The sequence below is a fragment of the Rana temporaria genome, chromosome 7 (genome assembly GCF_905171775.1).
Source record: "Rana temporaria chromosome 7, aRanTem1.1, whole genome shotgun sequence".
Taxonomy (NCBI): Eukaryota; Metazoa; Chordata; class Amphibia; order Anura; family Ranidae; genus Rana; species Rana temporaria.
Genome location: NC_053495.1, coordinates 82,735,349 through 82,751,452, shown reverse-complemented (window position 1 = coordinate 82,751,452; position 16,104 = coordinate 82,735,349). Strand labels below are relative to the sequence as shown.

General features: G+C 43.0%; 1 protein-coding gene across 8 annotated transcripts in view; it reads right to left on the bottom strand.

Moving 5' to 3' along the window:
- Positions 1–16,104, bottom strand: part of UBN2 (ubinuclein 2) — a 1,075,602-nt gene that overhangs the window by 177,810 nt on the left and 881,688 nt on the right. For all 8 annotated transcript variants that reach the window (XM_040360987.1, XM_040360994.1, XM_040360990.1 and 5 more), the window contains one exon: positions 11,525–11,567. In XM_040360987.1, coding sequence (XP_040216921.1) covers positions 11,525–11,567 — 43 coding nt within the window. The remainder of the gene's footprint in view (positions 1–11,524; positions 11,568–16,104) is intronic.

Sequence of the window (16,104 nt, the reverse complement as noted above, 5' to 3'; positions counted from 1 at the left end):
GCCTACATTTCCCAGTGTGCATTGCGGCTAAGTACGCCGCACGGTCCTATTGATTTCGACGTGGACATAAATCCCTATTCACGGACGAGTTACGCAAACAACGTAAAATTTTCAAATTTCGAAGCGGGAACGGCGGCCATACTTTAACATTTGACAACTATTTGTTGGAATAACTTTAGGCCTTATAAAGCGTTACGTAAACGGCGTATCTGTACTGCGTCGGCCGGGCGTACGTGAAAAGGCTTATCTAGTGATTTACATATTCTACGACGACCGCAATGGAAGCGCCGCCTAGCGGCCAGCCTAAATATTGCACCCTAAGATAGGACGGCGCAAGCCGTCGTATTTTAGATAGGTTTAAGTGTATCTCTGTTTGAGAATACACTTAAACTTAGGTCGGCGCAGATTCTGAGTTAACTCTACCTAAATCTAGCTATTAGTCTCTAATTATAGACCTATCTCCTTCCTGAATGTGGATTTGAAACTATATGCCAAAATTATTTAGAATAGATTGTTGCCCCTAATCCCAAATTTAATCTCACTAGACCAGGTTGGTTTTGTCCCTGGACGCGAATCTAGGGACAATACTCAGAAAGCGATCAATATCCATCATTGGCTGACTAAACACTCTAAACCCGGATTCTTTCTTTCTCTCGACGCGGAGAAGGCGTTCGACAGGGTTGCATGGGACTATATGACTGAATGCCTGAAGTCTCTTGGACTTGGCGACCACTTATTGCGTTACATTCTTGCCCTTTACTCCTCTGCCACTGCAAGGATAAAAATTAATGGATACCTGTCAGACGCATTCTCTGTGTCGAACGGGACCCGCCAAGGTTGCCCTCTATCTCCAATCATATTTATTCTAACTCTAGAACCTATTCTTAGGAGAATTCGAAATAATCCTGATGTTAATGGTATTAATATCAACAACAAAATATACAAATTGACCGCTTATGCAGATGAAATCTTACTCTTTTTGACAGATCCCATTAATACTTTACCTAATCTATTAAAAGACTTTTCTGTTTTCTCTCAGATCTCCAACTTGTCAATTAATTTTGATAAATCCAGGGCTTTGAATATCACTCTACGAGATGACATAGTATCTCTATGTAAACAAAACTTTCCATTTAAATGGGAAGATCGATCCCTATCCTATTTAGGCATACGCATACCTCTTCAACTGAAAGACTTATATTCTTCCAATTTTCTGCCAATTCTTAAATCCATTCAAGAAGACCTACTGAAATGGGACAAAGATTTTTTCTCCTGGTTTGGAAGAGTAGCCATAATCAGAATGAATATTCTCCCTAGATTACTCTATCTCTTGCAAACCATCCCGATTAAATTGCCAGCATCTTTCTTTAATTTATATAAAAAAACTGTGCTTAAAATTTGTTTGGAATTCTAAACAACCTAGGATTAAATGGGATACATTAGTCAATCCTAAACTGTTGGGTGGAGTAGGATTACCGAATTTACAGAAGTATTATTGGTCTTGCCATTTATCCCGTATAATTGACTGGCACGTTCACAGAAAGACAAAGGATTGGATTGATCTGGAGGGAGTATTTTCTAAAATCCCTTTACATCATCTCCCTTGGACTATCCCACATAAAATACCCCGTGGAAATAGTAACCACCCCATTACAGGTCCCACGCTACAAATCTTTAGATCACTATGTACTAAATATAACATCTCGTCCTCCCCGGGTCCGATGACTCCTATCCCCGTGATTCCGAATCTGTTTCCTATCTCCACAAATTCCTTCTCCATTAATCCTACCTTGGCTCCCTCTCTAAGAGCGGAACTATTTTTCATTGATGGTAAATATATACAAAAATACATTGGTGTTGCAACTGATTAATGCAGCCAAGCTCTGTATCCCGACACACTGGAGAGACGCTTCCCCTCCTAGTATTTTGGAATGGCTCCGAAGAATTGAACGAAGTGCGGAAATAGAGGATCTGATTTTTCAATCTTTGGATTCCCCTACTAAGTTTTGTGATAAATCGAATTGCTGGACAAGCTTTACTAGATCTACTGAGTTTCAAAACCTGACTCACCATTCTAACGTTAATTGAAATCGTTCTGATTTCATTGGCAATTTTTTATTACCATATGATCCCCCCCCCCCTCTTTTTTTTTCCTCCCCTTTTATTAATATGGTTTATGTTTTACTTAATAATTTCCATTATAGTAAATTGTAATGTCCTTCGATCTGATCCTGATGGACCTCTTTAACTGATCCCATTGGATATGAAATTAAGATATGTGTTTACATAACTTATGCTGTTTTGTGGATATTGTTGATCCACTCCATTCCATCTACTGTTTGTCTTGGTGTATTTTCACATATGTATTGCTTTATTGTATGATTTCTTCTGAAATACCAATAAAATGTTTAAACAAAAAAAAATCTTTCACTGTACAACCATGTTGATGCCTATTTGACATCCTCTCTTATGCCTCAGTTGTCATCGGACGATAGAGAAGCACAGCAGAGGCGCTTCAGGGAGCCGTTGGTGCCTTACTAGTCATTACTATAAGGTCTTACTACCTTCCCTGGCCCAATACATGATTAAATTGTTTATCGCTGTAGGCTCGACTGCTTCTTTTGCAGTGGACACCCAACAGGCCCACATCTCGGTGATCGCTAAAGAGGGAAAAGACCCAACCTCTTGCGGCAGCTATGGGCCAATCTCATTGATAAACCTAGATCTTAAGCTTTTCACCAAAATTTTGGCGAAAAGCTTAAGATCTTTCTGAATCTGGTCCATTTGGATCAAATGGGCTTTGTTCCTACACGTGAAGCTAGAGATAATACCACTAAGGTTCTCAATCTTACACGTAGCAAACAGATCTCACACTCAATGTGTGTTCCTTAATACAGACACAGAGAAAGCCTTTGGCAGGGTGAATTAGAACTTCATGCTCTCTGTGCTGAGGTACGCAGGATTCGGCACTAACATGCTCCAGTGGATTTCCTCAATTTATTCTGGCCCCTCGGCTTGAGTTCGAGCCAATGGAGTTGTATCAGAAACCATTGAAATTACAAACAGAACGTGTCAGGGTTGCCCGTCATTGGAGCCCTTTCTATGCTCCATAAGTCTAAACCCTGATGTTACTGGCATAACAGTTGGCGACACCCAACATAAAAAAATCTGCCTACACTGACGACATGTTGTTCACCCTTACGAACCCCCTGATCTCGCTCCTAAATATGATGAGGGAATTTGACAGATACGGGGCTCTTTATAATCTTCAGATCAACTTTTCCAAATCTGAGGCGATGGGAATTAATCTCCCTCATCCTACCCTCTCACAACTTCCGGAGCAATTTTAAGTTAAAGTGGAACAGTCTGGCACTGACGTACATGGGCACGCATATTTCCTCCAACATATCCAAGATATTTGAATTGAACTTCCCTCCTTTATTGAAAGCAGTCAGAGCTCTATTAGACAAATGGATCACCAGTCTCCACTCATGGTTTGGTCGCTGCAACATTTTGAAAATGAGCATCCTTCCTAAATGTCTTTATCTTCTACAAGCCCTGCCACTCCATATCCCAACCACTTACTTCAAACAGATTCAGGAAGTGTTTTTTACATGGGCTCACAAACACCCTCGATTGAAACGTCATCTCATGCTACCAAAACAATACAGGGGTATGACGGTTCCAGACATCCGCAAATACTATCAGGCTATTCATTTTAGCAGACTCCTGGATTGGAACAGACACAGCGGCCTTAAATTATGGTTTTGGATTGAACAAGCCCAAAGCGTCATACCCCTTGGTAGGGCGCCTTGGTGTTTAATCTCCTTGCCAGCAGAGGTGAAACTTCACCCCAGCGAAACTATGTTCGACCCTGTTTACGCAAACCCCGGTCTCATCCCTAAACTCACCACTATTCCCAATCTTGGGGAACTTACTTTTTACCCCAAGATTTCAAGATTCGACATTCCAGGCCCTGCTGAGAAACGGTCGCTCAAAGGCTTCCCATTTCTTGGTGGGGGGTTTGCAGGCCATCAATTTTGATGCTTACCGATCCCGCTGAGAACTTTGGTTTGAGATTATGGGAAGCGCTCCAACTCATGAATTTTCTTCGTACCCCATTGCCACCGAAAAGCTATGAGAAGCTATTTTGAGGAACTCTGCTCGGGTTCAGGAACAATGCCACACACGCTGTCGACTAATTATGATCTTTTGACCATGCCCCCTGAACCCCACTCTTTGAGTAGTATTAGTGATTCGGAACTAGTTTTGGGTACACCGTTCACCACCCAAAAGAAACATATTCTTCGATTTACATACAAGTCCTCCATTTGCACGAAGTTGCAAGAGACTAACTTTAACATTTTGACTAGGTGGTACAGAACACCGGTGAAGTTACACAAAATCTTCCCTGCTACCTCTAATTGTTGCTGGAGGTGCCAGACTGAAAAAAGGAATTATTCTTCATATGTTCTGGTCCTGCCCCAAATTGGATAATTTTTGGAATGAAGTCAAACACATTGCCCAACAATGTACTCTGTGCCCATCACCAGACGATCCAGACTTTTTTTGACACCGCCAAGGAATGCATCCCTTTAAAATGGAAATACACACACCCGCCAACCATAGGGATGTGGCTTAGAAAGGTGAGGAAAATAAATAAGTTGGAGGATCTTATTCTCTCGGGACACGCCACCAACAGGAACATTACTCCAGGACTTGGTCACTCTGGAACTTGTTTATTTTCTCTGATGAAGGTAGAGCCCTCCTGCAGACTAAACCCATGGTATCTGGACACTAGCGCTTTTGAGTACTTTAGTGCTTTGATATTGCCACTTAGGCCACCCTGTCAATCAACTCTGATTGAGGAGGTGTAACATCTCTGATGTTTCTATTTCAGAACGAGCGCAGCTGTGTCTCATCCAAGCAGCTGCGCTCCATTCTGCAAGATGTCCGCGTCACTTCCGGTGCGTGGACGTCTGCGTTCCACGCTGAAACGCGGAAGTGCGACCAGCGTCCTCTTCCGTTTTCCCCGCAGATTCGTGTCTATTTAAATCCCCAGAAATTACGGCAGGGTGTTCCGTTATTCTGTTGGATGCCTGCCGTCATCTGGGAACACCCTGCCCGCACCCACAAACCCAGGATCCTTCCAGAGACCTTGTCACCCCATTTGTATCCAGCTCACGGATCTCCTGTCTCCCTGAACCTGCAGGTTGCATGCCCTCAGCCCTCTGTATCCTGTCTCAGCCATAGAGGGATTCTTCAGCATCCAGGAACCTGGGACTCTGCTACTTACAACATCCAACCTCCAGACAGTGTACTACAGCACCCAGCAGAACCGCAAGTATCTTGATCAAACATACCTGTCTTGCATTGTTACCATTAACCAGTCGGCATGTTGCTTGGACGGATTGATAGTTGATGTGACCCCTTCTATTAGATACTTGATCTTATATTGAGAAGGACTGTACCTATATCAGTATTTGGGATTAATTAATGTGAAGTAACATTATAAATGCCATATACTAAGTACTCTGCCACATACATACCTGTCTCTTGAATACTGCATTGCAAGGGTACACAGTAACGTTCCATTCTACCTGAGAGACTTTAATATTTCCTTATCTTGCCATGCTTATGATGCAATAAGCTAGATTCACGTTGGTATCTAATTGAGGTTGTGATGAATTAACCCCAAACTTTCTGATTGCATAGAGAGTGAACTGGTGGTTAGTCCTGAGAAGCCTCTGCAGCTGAGATCCAGCATTTTTCATAAGTACTCACATAGCAGTGTCATTACATAATAACGGAACCCCAAAAAAAATAATGGATCCAGCAGAGCTTGCCAACCACCTAGTTGGACTTTCACAAAGAGTGGATACCCTCACCACCACTATGAACGATCTTCGCTTAGAAAATGACGCTTTACGCAACCAAAACTTTGCACAACCCAGGGAGAGACCTGAACCTAAGGTTTGCCTCCAAAAAAACCCTTTTCAGGGGACTGAAAGCTTTTCCGCCAATTCATTAGTTCTTGCCGCCTCATGTTTGAATTGCACCCCCACACCTATTACTCAGACAGGTACGAATTATCACCCTCATATCTTATCTAAAGGGAGAGCCTAGAGTCTGGGCTGATGCTTACGTGGAAGAACATGGTGATTTACTGGGCGCATTTAATACTTTTTTCTGGATGAGATGTCACTTCTCTACGAAGACCCTAATAAACAGCTTACAGCAGAGAACACCATTAGGAACCTCAAACAAGGGAAAAGACCTGTAGAGGACTATATTTCGGAATTTAATTGTTGGAGCCGAGAAACCCAGTGGACAGACATTGCACTGCGTAATCAATTCAGACTAGGCCTTTCTGAACCGATGAAGGATGAGATTGCTCGCGTAGAACTTCCTCCATCTCTAGAGGATCTTATGCACTTATCTCTCACCATTGACCGACGTCTCCGAGAAAGGAAGGCTGAACGTACCAACACTTACCTTCCTCCACAATTCAGGAGGTCCAAGTCACCTCCTAAAGATGTTCCCATGGAACTCGGAGCTGTCAAAGGTCCCTTATCACCGGCCGAGAAACAACGTCGCAGAGCTCATAACCTCTGTCTCTATTGTTCCGCTCCAGACCACATTGTCTCCACTTGCCCACTCCTTAAGAGGAACTCCGAAGGTAACATTTCTAACATATGTAAGACCAATCCACCTGGTACTACCACTAATCGCTTTATCTATGTCACTCTTACCTTACAGTGGGATCAAGATAGAACTACCATTGACGCGATGGTCGATACCGGCGCCTGCGGCAACTTTATTGATTTAGCAATTGTGAAATCTAATAAAATTCCATGTGTGATTAAGAAAAATCCTCTCTCTGTCACTTTTATTGACGGTTCTAGTTCCACTTCTGGCCCAATTTCCTCCCAAACCTCACCCCTACTGGTCACTTGCGGGAACAGCCATACAGAGACCCTTGTCTTTGATGTCATTCCATCTCCATTATTCCCAATTGTTCTTGGGTTACCTTGGTTACTACTCCATCAACCAACTATCCTATGGTCTAAGCACTCACGCAGTTTAAACTCCACATATTGCAAGGAGACGTGTTACCCCATATATACGATCTTCTCCACATAACTTTGCTATAAAGATCTGCCTAGTTATCTACAAGATTTCTCAGATGTTTTCAGTAAGAAACGCAGAGATTCTCCCTCCCCATCGTATATATGACTGTCCTATAGATCTCATTCCTGACAGTCCAATTCCAACTGCTCGCATTTATCCGTTATCACAACCTGAACTTGTGCATCTTAAATATTACCTTGATGAAAATTTGAAAAGAGGCTTTATTAGACCTTCCACTTCTCCCGCAAGTGCAGCCATGTTCTTTGTCAAAAAGAAGGATGGTTTTCTTCGGCCCATAATTGATTACCGTGCCCTTAACAGTATCACTATAAAAAAACGCTACCCTTTACCTCTCATTCCAGAACTCATCGAACGTCTCCAAACCTCAAAAGTATTCACAAAATTAGACCTCAGGGGTGCCTACAACCTAATCAGGATTCGTCCTGGAGATGAGTGGAAGACTGCTTTCAAAACTCGATATGGTCTATATGAATACACTGTAATGCCATTCGGACTTTGCAACGTACCTGCTACATTCCAGTGGTTCATAAATGACATTTTCAGGGATCTGCTTGACATTTGTGTAGTAATATACTTGGATGACATTTTGATCTACTCTGACACACTTGAGCATGGGTGCTCAACCTGTGGCTCTCCAGCTGTTGCGGAACTACAATTCCCATGAGGCATTGCAAGCCGCTGACAGGTACAAGCATGTCTCCCAAAGGCTGAGGCATTATGGGAATTGTAGTTTTGCAACAGCTGGAGAGCCACAGGTTGAGCACCCATGCACTTGAGGAACACACGAAACATGTCCGTTGGGTTTTGGCCAGGCTCAGAACACATTCCTTATATGCCAAACTTGAGAAATGTGTTTTCAGTCAGTCAAGTATTTCCTTTCTGGGATACCAAATTACACCTCAAGGCATCCAGATGGATCGCTCTAAAGTGGAGTGTATTATCTCCTGGCCAATTCCCCACTCAAGGAAGGCTCTTCAACGTTTCCTTGGTTTCTCAAATTATTACCGCAAATTCATCAAAACATTTTCAGCAATTGTCAAACCATTGAGTGCTTTAACCAGCACAAAGACACCCTTTATCTGGTCCAAGGAAGCCCAGAAATCTTTTGACTCCCTTAAGCTCAGTTACACTTCGGCTCCCATCCTCCAACTACCTAATCCACTGTACCACTTTACTGTAGAAGTCAACGCCTCCCATTATGCTTTGGGAGCTATACTTTCCCAACGTCCAACTCTATCTGAGCCTTTACACCCGGTTGCCTTTTACTCTAGGACACTATCACCAGCTGAAAAGAATTACCCCATTGGAGAAAAGGAACTTCTTGCAATTAAAGTTGCTCTTGAGAATTGGAGGCACCTATTGGAGGGTACCACACACCCAATAACTATCCTTACGGACCACCGTAACTTACAACATCTAAAGGCATGTAAGACGCTCTCTGCCCGTCAGGTGGAGTCTTTTTTTTGACAGGTTTGATTTCTATATTCCTTATAGGCCTGGTACACAAAACATCAAAGCTGATTCCCTGTCCCGCATGAATGAGGATCAGATCACTGAGATTCCTCCTCTTTCTATCATTCTATCAAACCGTTTCATTGGGGTTACCACCTCCTTTAGGCAGTTACTCTCTTAGTCTCTCCCTAGAGATCCCCCTTGCCTACCAAAAGATCTTATTAGGCTACCAGATGGTGTTTATACCTTCAACAACAAAATTTACGTTCCCCCCAATTTATTGGTGGCCCAATCTGGCAAAAACGATCCATGAATATGTTAGTTCCTGTGAAATTTGTGCCCGTAACAAGCATTCTAGGAAACCCCCTTTTGGTCTACTGGCCTCCATCCTAGTACCTAATAGACCTTGGGATGTTGTATCTATGGACTTTATAGTTGATCTCCCTAGGTCAAACGGTGCCAATATCATCATGGTCACGGTAGATCTCTTAACAAAAATGGCACACTTCATTCCCTTGAACAAGTTACCAACTTCCCTCGAGACAGCGAAGGCTTTCATTAGCAACATTCTCAAACTACATGGAGTACCCTCCCAAATCATTTCGGATCGTGGTACTCAACTTGTTTCTAGATTTTGGAAAGCCCTATGTAATGCTTTACAAATTGACCACCACATGTCCACTGCCTACCACCCTCAGACAAATGGACAGACAGAACGTGTCAACCAAATCCTCGAACAATACCTACAGTGTTACTGTACACATCTTCAAGATGATTGGTTCCATTTGCTTCCCCTTGCTGAATTTTTCTATAATAACTCTACCAGTTCCTCGTCTCGATTCACACCATTCTATACCAATTATGGTTTTCACCCCAACAGTCTACCATCCACGTTCCTCCCAAATAGTGTTCCAGCAGTTGATCATTATCTCTCTAATTTAAAAAATACACTGGGCATTTTACGTTCCAACTTAGAAGTTGCTCAACAAAGACAAAAACAATACTATGATGCTCACAGATTGGTACCTCCTGAATATAAGGTCGGGGACTTAGTTTGGCTTTCTACCCGAAATCTACACCTTAAGATACCATCGAAAAAACTTGGCACCCAATTCACTGGACCTTTCCAAATCTCGCATTTGATCAATCCTAACGCTGTTAAATTACTTTTACCCCCAGATTGGAAAATACATTCTTCATTTCATGTTTCTCTCATTAAACCTTTCATTTCTAACCCATTTCCTAACAGGAAGCCATGCCCTCCTCCACCTGTGGAGGTGCTTGGTGAAACTGAATACGAGGTTGAGAAGATCCTAGATTCCAGGAAACGTGGTTCTACCCTTCAATACTTGATACGTTGGAAAGGTTATGATCAACTCGATGACTCTTGGGAAGATTCCTCAGACATACATGCCCCTCGCCTGATCAGACAATTTCATCAAAGGTACCCTAATCGGCCCTCTCTTTCTGGGAGCACTGGAGGTGCCCCCTTGAGGAGGGGAGTATGTAACATCTCTGATGTTTCTATTTCTGTTTCTGTGTCTCATCCAAGCAGCTGCGCTCCGTTCTGCAAGACGTCCGCGTCACTTCCGGTGCGCGGACGTCTGCGTTCCACGCTGGAACGCGGAAGTGCGACCAGCGTCCTCCTCCGTTTTCCCCGCAAATTCGTGTCTATTTAAATCCCCAGAAATGACGGCAGGGTGTTCCGTTATTCTGTCGGATGCCTGCCGTCATCTGGGAACACCCTGCCCGCGCCCACAAACCCAGGATCCCTCCGGAGACCTTGTCACCCCATTTGTATCCAGCTCACGGATCTGTCTCCCTGAACCTGCAGGCTGCATGTCCTCAGCCCTCTGTATCCTGTCTCAGCCATAGAGGGATTCTTCAGCATCCAGGAACCTGGGACTCTGCTACTTACAACATCCAACCTCCAGACAGTGTACTACAGCACCCAGCAGAACCGCAAGTATCTTGATCAAACATACCTGTCTTGCATTGTTACCATTAACCAGTCGGCATGTTGCTTGGACGGATTGATAGTTGATGTGACCCCTTCTATTAGATACTTGATCTTATATTGAGAAGGACTGTACCTATATCAGTATTTGGGCTTAATTAATGTGAAGTAACATTATAAATGCCATATACTAAGTACTCTGCCACATACATACCTGTCTCTTGAATACTGCATTGCAAGGGTACACAGTAACGTTCCATTCTACCTGAGAGACTTTAATATTTCCTTATCTTGCCATGCTTATGATGCAATAAGCTAGATTCACATTGGTATCTAATTGAGGTTGTGATGAATTAACCCCAAACTTTCTGATTGCATAGAGAGTGAACTGGTGGTTAGTCCTGAGAAGCATCTGCAGCTGAGATCCAGCATTTTTCATTAGTACTCACATAGCAGTGTCATTACAGGAGGTCATGTTGCATATCGCTCCACCTCCCCCTTACTCCGCCCCCCACCCCGTTAGTTGTCTATATCCCTCTATAACTTATTACTCTCTCTTCTATTCACATGCTATTAATTTATTTATTTATTTTTCTCTTCAGTTTCTATATGTTACGCTAACCCTGTTCTTTGGGGACAGTTTTCTTTTAAGTACAAGTCAATCTCTTCTCTATATAATAATTTAAATTGATTTGGCTGGATATAGGGTCATACCCTAGCGGATTCTATTGAGACCTTGGCTATGACCTACATGTATAATCTAACAGATGCGAATCCTCGGATAATCGAGGTAAAAAGAGGACTAGCTCATTTTATGGATTATGTTTGCCATTTTAGTTGGGCAGAGTGCTTGCTCTCATGTGCGATCCTGAAACATGATTGGAGAAATACTGAAAGAATTATAGAAACGTACATTTCTCATTTATTATACAGAGTATCTGCAAGAAAATAAATGCAGATTACCTTAACCTTGGGTTTTTGGGCCACAATGACCTTTTTTTTCGATCTGCAAAAAAATAATAAAAAAAGGTCACCAATACATTCAGCTCAATCCATTAAGCTTAAGCACAACAATACTGATCTTTACTTCAGCCATGCAACTGAAATTTTAAAATCATGTGAGACTCATGTTAACCACTTGACCTCCGGTAAGGTTTTACCCCTTTATGACCAGAGCATTTTTTTCTTTCAGCGCTGTGCTACTTTAACCGGCAATTGCTGGGTCATGCAACACTGTACACAAATTAAATGATATAATTCACACAAATAGAGCTTTATTTTTGGTGGTATTTATTCTATATAAAATAGCAACATTTTGGGGGAATTTTCCAAAAATTTTGCAAAAATAATCTTTCTTCATAAATTTTGGCTAAAATGTAGTCTGCTATATTTCTTTAGTAAAAATAACCCAAATTAGTCTATATTATTTTGTCTGTGTGAAAGTTTGAGAGTCTGCAAACTACAGAATATATATTTGAAAACTGATCAATCCTGATGTACTGACTGCCTCTGATTTCTTGAGTCCCTAAAATGGCAGCACAGTACAAATACCCTCCAAATAAATCCTTTTTGCAAAGCACACGGTCCAAGGTATCCAACCCCTTCATGCTGATGTTAACGCAAATATGCAGAGTTCTGCTTCAATGGGCTGTACGGGGGTGATGCCTGCAGCTGGCATCACCCCGGTACCGTTTTTTTTTTTTAGAACCGATGGCTGGCTTTCTTCTGATGTGATCATTATGACAAGCAGCAGGAGGGGACACTTCCAAACCCCTCCGCCTTCCACGGCTCACCCGGGCTTACTGGGAGGCCCGAGCGTCCAGCCGGCACATCCGCTGGCTGGCCGGAGACACAAACAATGCCGCAAACGGCTTTGATTATGTCTCAAATCTAGTAAGCCGGAAGCGATGTCATGATTTAAAAAATCATGGCGCCAGATTTAAAAAAAAAAAAACTACAGTAAAATTATAGTATTCAGAACAGTCAAACTTGGCGTTTTGAATGCTTTTAAATGCAAAGGAGGGATCTGGGGTCTTATAGACTCCAGGCACCTCCAAAAAGAGTACCTGCCACTGACTATTACTGTCACAAGAAATGTAAAAAAATAAAGAGCATCATCACTCCATGCTAGCGCGCAGAAGCAAACGCATACGCAAGTCACAACCCCAAAAATTTAAACAGGGTTCAAACCACTTATGTGAGGTATTGCTGCGATTGTTCGAGCTAGAGCAATAATTCTAGCACTAGACCTCCTCTTTAACGCTAAACTGATAACTTAAGTATTTTTAAAGCGTTGCCTATGGAGATTTTAAAAGTAGTATAGTTTGTTGCCATTCCACAAGCATGCACAATTTTAAAGCATGAAATGTTAGGTATCCATTTACTCAGCGTAACAAAATCTTTCACATTATACAAGAAAATTGGGGTTTCCTTATTTGTTATTTTTTATTCATAAAAGTGCATTTCTTAAAAAAGAAAAAAAGACTGTTGCGAAAATGCAGCGTGACAAAATATTGCAAAGATCGCCATCTTATTCTCTAAGGTCTCTGCTAAAAATATATAATGTTTGGGGGTTCTAGAAAAAAATTATAGCAAAAAATATTGATGTTAACTTGTAAGCAACAAGTGTTAAAGTTTTTTGTCACTTTTTTGGAAATATATATAAATAAAATTTTTTTCAATTTTTTTTTTTAAACATACTGTCACCACTGCAGTACAGCGTCATCATATGACTGGTGTTGTGGTGATCGTGAGTACTGATTGGTGACATTTTGTAAAATAATATACGGTATATATTTTTTCTTTCTATTTTTTTCCCCACTTACCCTCCATGGTGACCAGGGATTATTTTTTATTTTTTTTGAACATCGATTGCTTGTTACAGTGATGATCAGTGCAGTGTTACAGCAATCCTTTTAATGGTCATGAATGGCTTTCATTCATGACTCATTGTTTACTATTGTGATGCTGTAATTCAGCAATTAATCCAATCCAATCCAAATCAATCAGATGACACACAGTAGTAAACAATGTCATGAATGGATTTCATTCATTACTCTTGTTTGCAAAGTGCCATATGATTGCACAGCGACCACATAGTCTTCGGGGCGCTCACAGTGGCCTGATACTGAGCACCACAATCTGCTGTGTCTGGTGAACACAGCTCACTGCTGCGCACCCCAGGGGAGGGACGCAGTGTGCATGTGCACTATGTGTGGGTACATCATGGTGCCCGGGGGAGCCGTCCACCAGCAGTAAATGTAGTACCGACGGTCGGCAAGTGGTTAAAATATCGGTCCTTTTTTTAAATGAGGTGGGTTAAAGGAGTTGTAAACAAAAAAAATGTTTGTGCTAAAATGACTTTTTACATGGTATAGAGACAGAATAGTTAAATGATTCCTTTTAAAAACGATTAAAAAGCAATTCAATTCAATCATATATTGTACCTGTTGGTTTCTACTTTCGTTTCTGCTCTTGACTTCCTGTCTCTCTGCACTCGTTCATGTGACCATAGTGCTTAGAACTACATTTCCCAGTATCCTTTGCAGTTTAAAAAAAAAAACACTATACCTCCCACTATACCGCCCAACAATGATTATTCAAAGCTTCTAAACACACCCACAAAGCCATACATGCTTCAGAAGCCCCGCATTCTCCCAGTCCTCTCCCCCTTACAGTCTCCTCCGGTTCACCCCATCAGTCTCCTCCACCCACCATCAGTGTCCCCCTGTGCACTAAGGGGGGGTTTGCACTGGAGGGGGGGGGTGTTTCCAAAACACCCCCAGTGCAAACCCCCCCTTAGTGGAAAACACCCGCCACCCAGTGCACCCCCCCCCCCCCCTAGTGCAAAACACCCCCCTTAGTGCAAAAACACCTCTCTTAATGCGAAACACACACCCCCCAGTGAAAAACACCCCCCACCCAGTGCAAACCCCAACTCAGTGCAAACGCCCCCCCCCTTAGTGCAAAACACCCCCCAGTGCAACCCTCCTTAGTGCAAAACACTAACCTCAGTGCAACCCCCCCTTAGTGCAAAACACCCCCCCCCCCCGGTGCAAACCCCATCTTAGAGAAAAACACCCCCCCCCCGGTGCAACCCCCCCCCTTATTGCAAAACACCCCCTCAGTGGAAAACCCCCCCTTAGTGCAAAACACCCCCTCAGTGGAAAACCCCCCTTAGTGCAAAACACCCCCCCAGTGCAAACCCCCTCATTGGAAACACCCCCACCCCTTACTGCAAACACCCCCCCGGTGCAAACAACCCCTTAGTGCAAAACACACCCCCCCCCGGTGCAAACCCCCCTTAGTGCAAACCCCCCCCCCCTTAGTGCAACCCCCCCTTAGTGCAAAACACTACCCTCAGTGCAACCCCCCCCCTTAGTGCAATGCCCCCCTTAGAGAATACACCCCCCTTTAAATATTCTGCGGGTCTGATCTCTCCCCATTTGCCGTTATTTCGTCTCCTTCATAACCCCTTATTCCCACCAGGTCGGGTCAACCCCTTACAGTTTGCATGGTGGACTGAAGACTGGCTTTGTAGCCGTTCATTCTATGCTCTCCCCAACCAAGATTATTTCGTATTCACTTTTACGTTCCTCCCACGATATTCCCCTCAGGGAACACTATAGTTACTTGCAACTTCAACATTTCCTCCAGAGCCTAATTAGATCACAACCTACCCCCTACCATTACCCCCTTTGAAAGCTTATGTAGATCACGCCCCCATTCCCCGGGACTCATATCTCTCATCTATACAGCGATTATCAACTCTAGGAGACCGCCCTTGAGACCTTACCACCTTCAGTGGGAGGCTGAACTTGGGAGGCAACTCGATCCGGAAGATTGGCAGGCTATGACCGTGGCATTGTCTAAATGCTCTACCAATGTTCTCTTTCAGGAGAACGCTTATAAAGTGTTCTATAGGTGGTACTATACCCCGGCCAGACTGGCGAGTTTTATACCTTCTTATTCTCCCTTGTGTTTCCGTGGATGCTCTCAGGAGGGTACCATGGCACACATCTGGTGGACCTGTCCCAGGGTATGCAGAGTGTGGGTTAGAGTCTATGCGTTGCTCCGCAACCTCTTTGATTCCAACCTAAAGAAGGACCCTTTTATGGAAACCAATCACGGAGCTTCTCCGCCCTGAACGCCAACTGGCGGCGCATGTTTTTACTGCAACTAAATTGATCATTGCAAGGGCCTGGAAGACCCCGGTTCTCAGTTTCGAAGCAGTTAAAAACTGCATTAATGATATTATGGTTAACGAGAAACTCACTGCTGTGTTAGCAGATACCCACGATAAATTTCTCAGGGTATGGCAACCCTGGGTGGCCAACAACCACCCTTCACGATTTAACCCAACACTACTTTCTCTTTGATAGGTCTCTGTTCCCCCCGCCCCGTGGACCCCCTTCTCTCTTTCTTTCTTTCTTTCTATTTTTCTTCCTTTCTTTTTTCTATTTTCTTTTCTCTATTTCTTTTCCTCTTTCTCTTTATTGCCATTTGCTCATACTCTTATCTAGTTGACTCTCTTTCTTTTCATC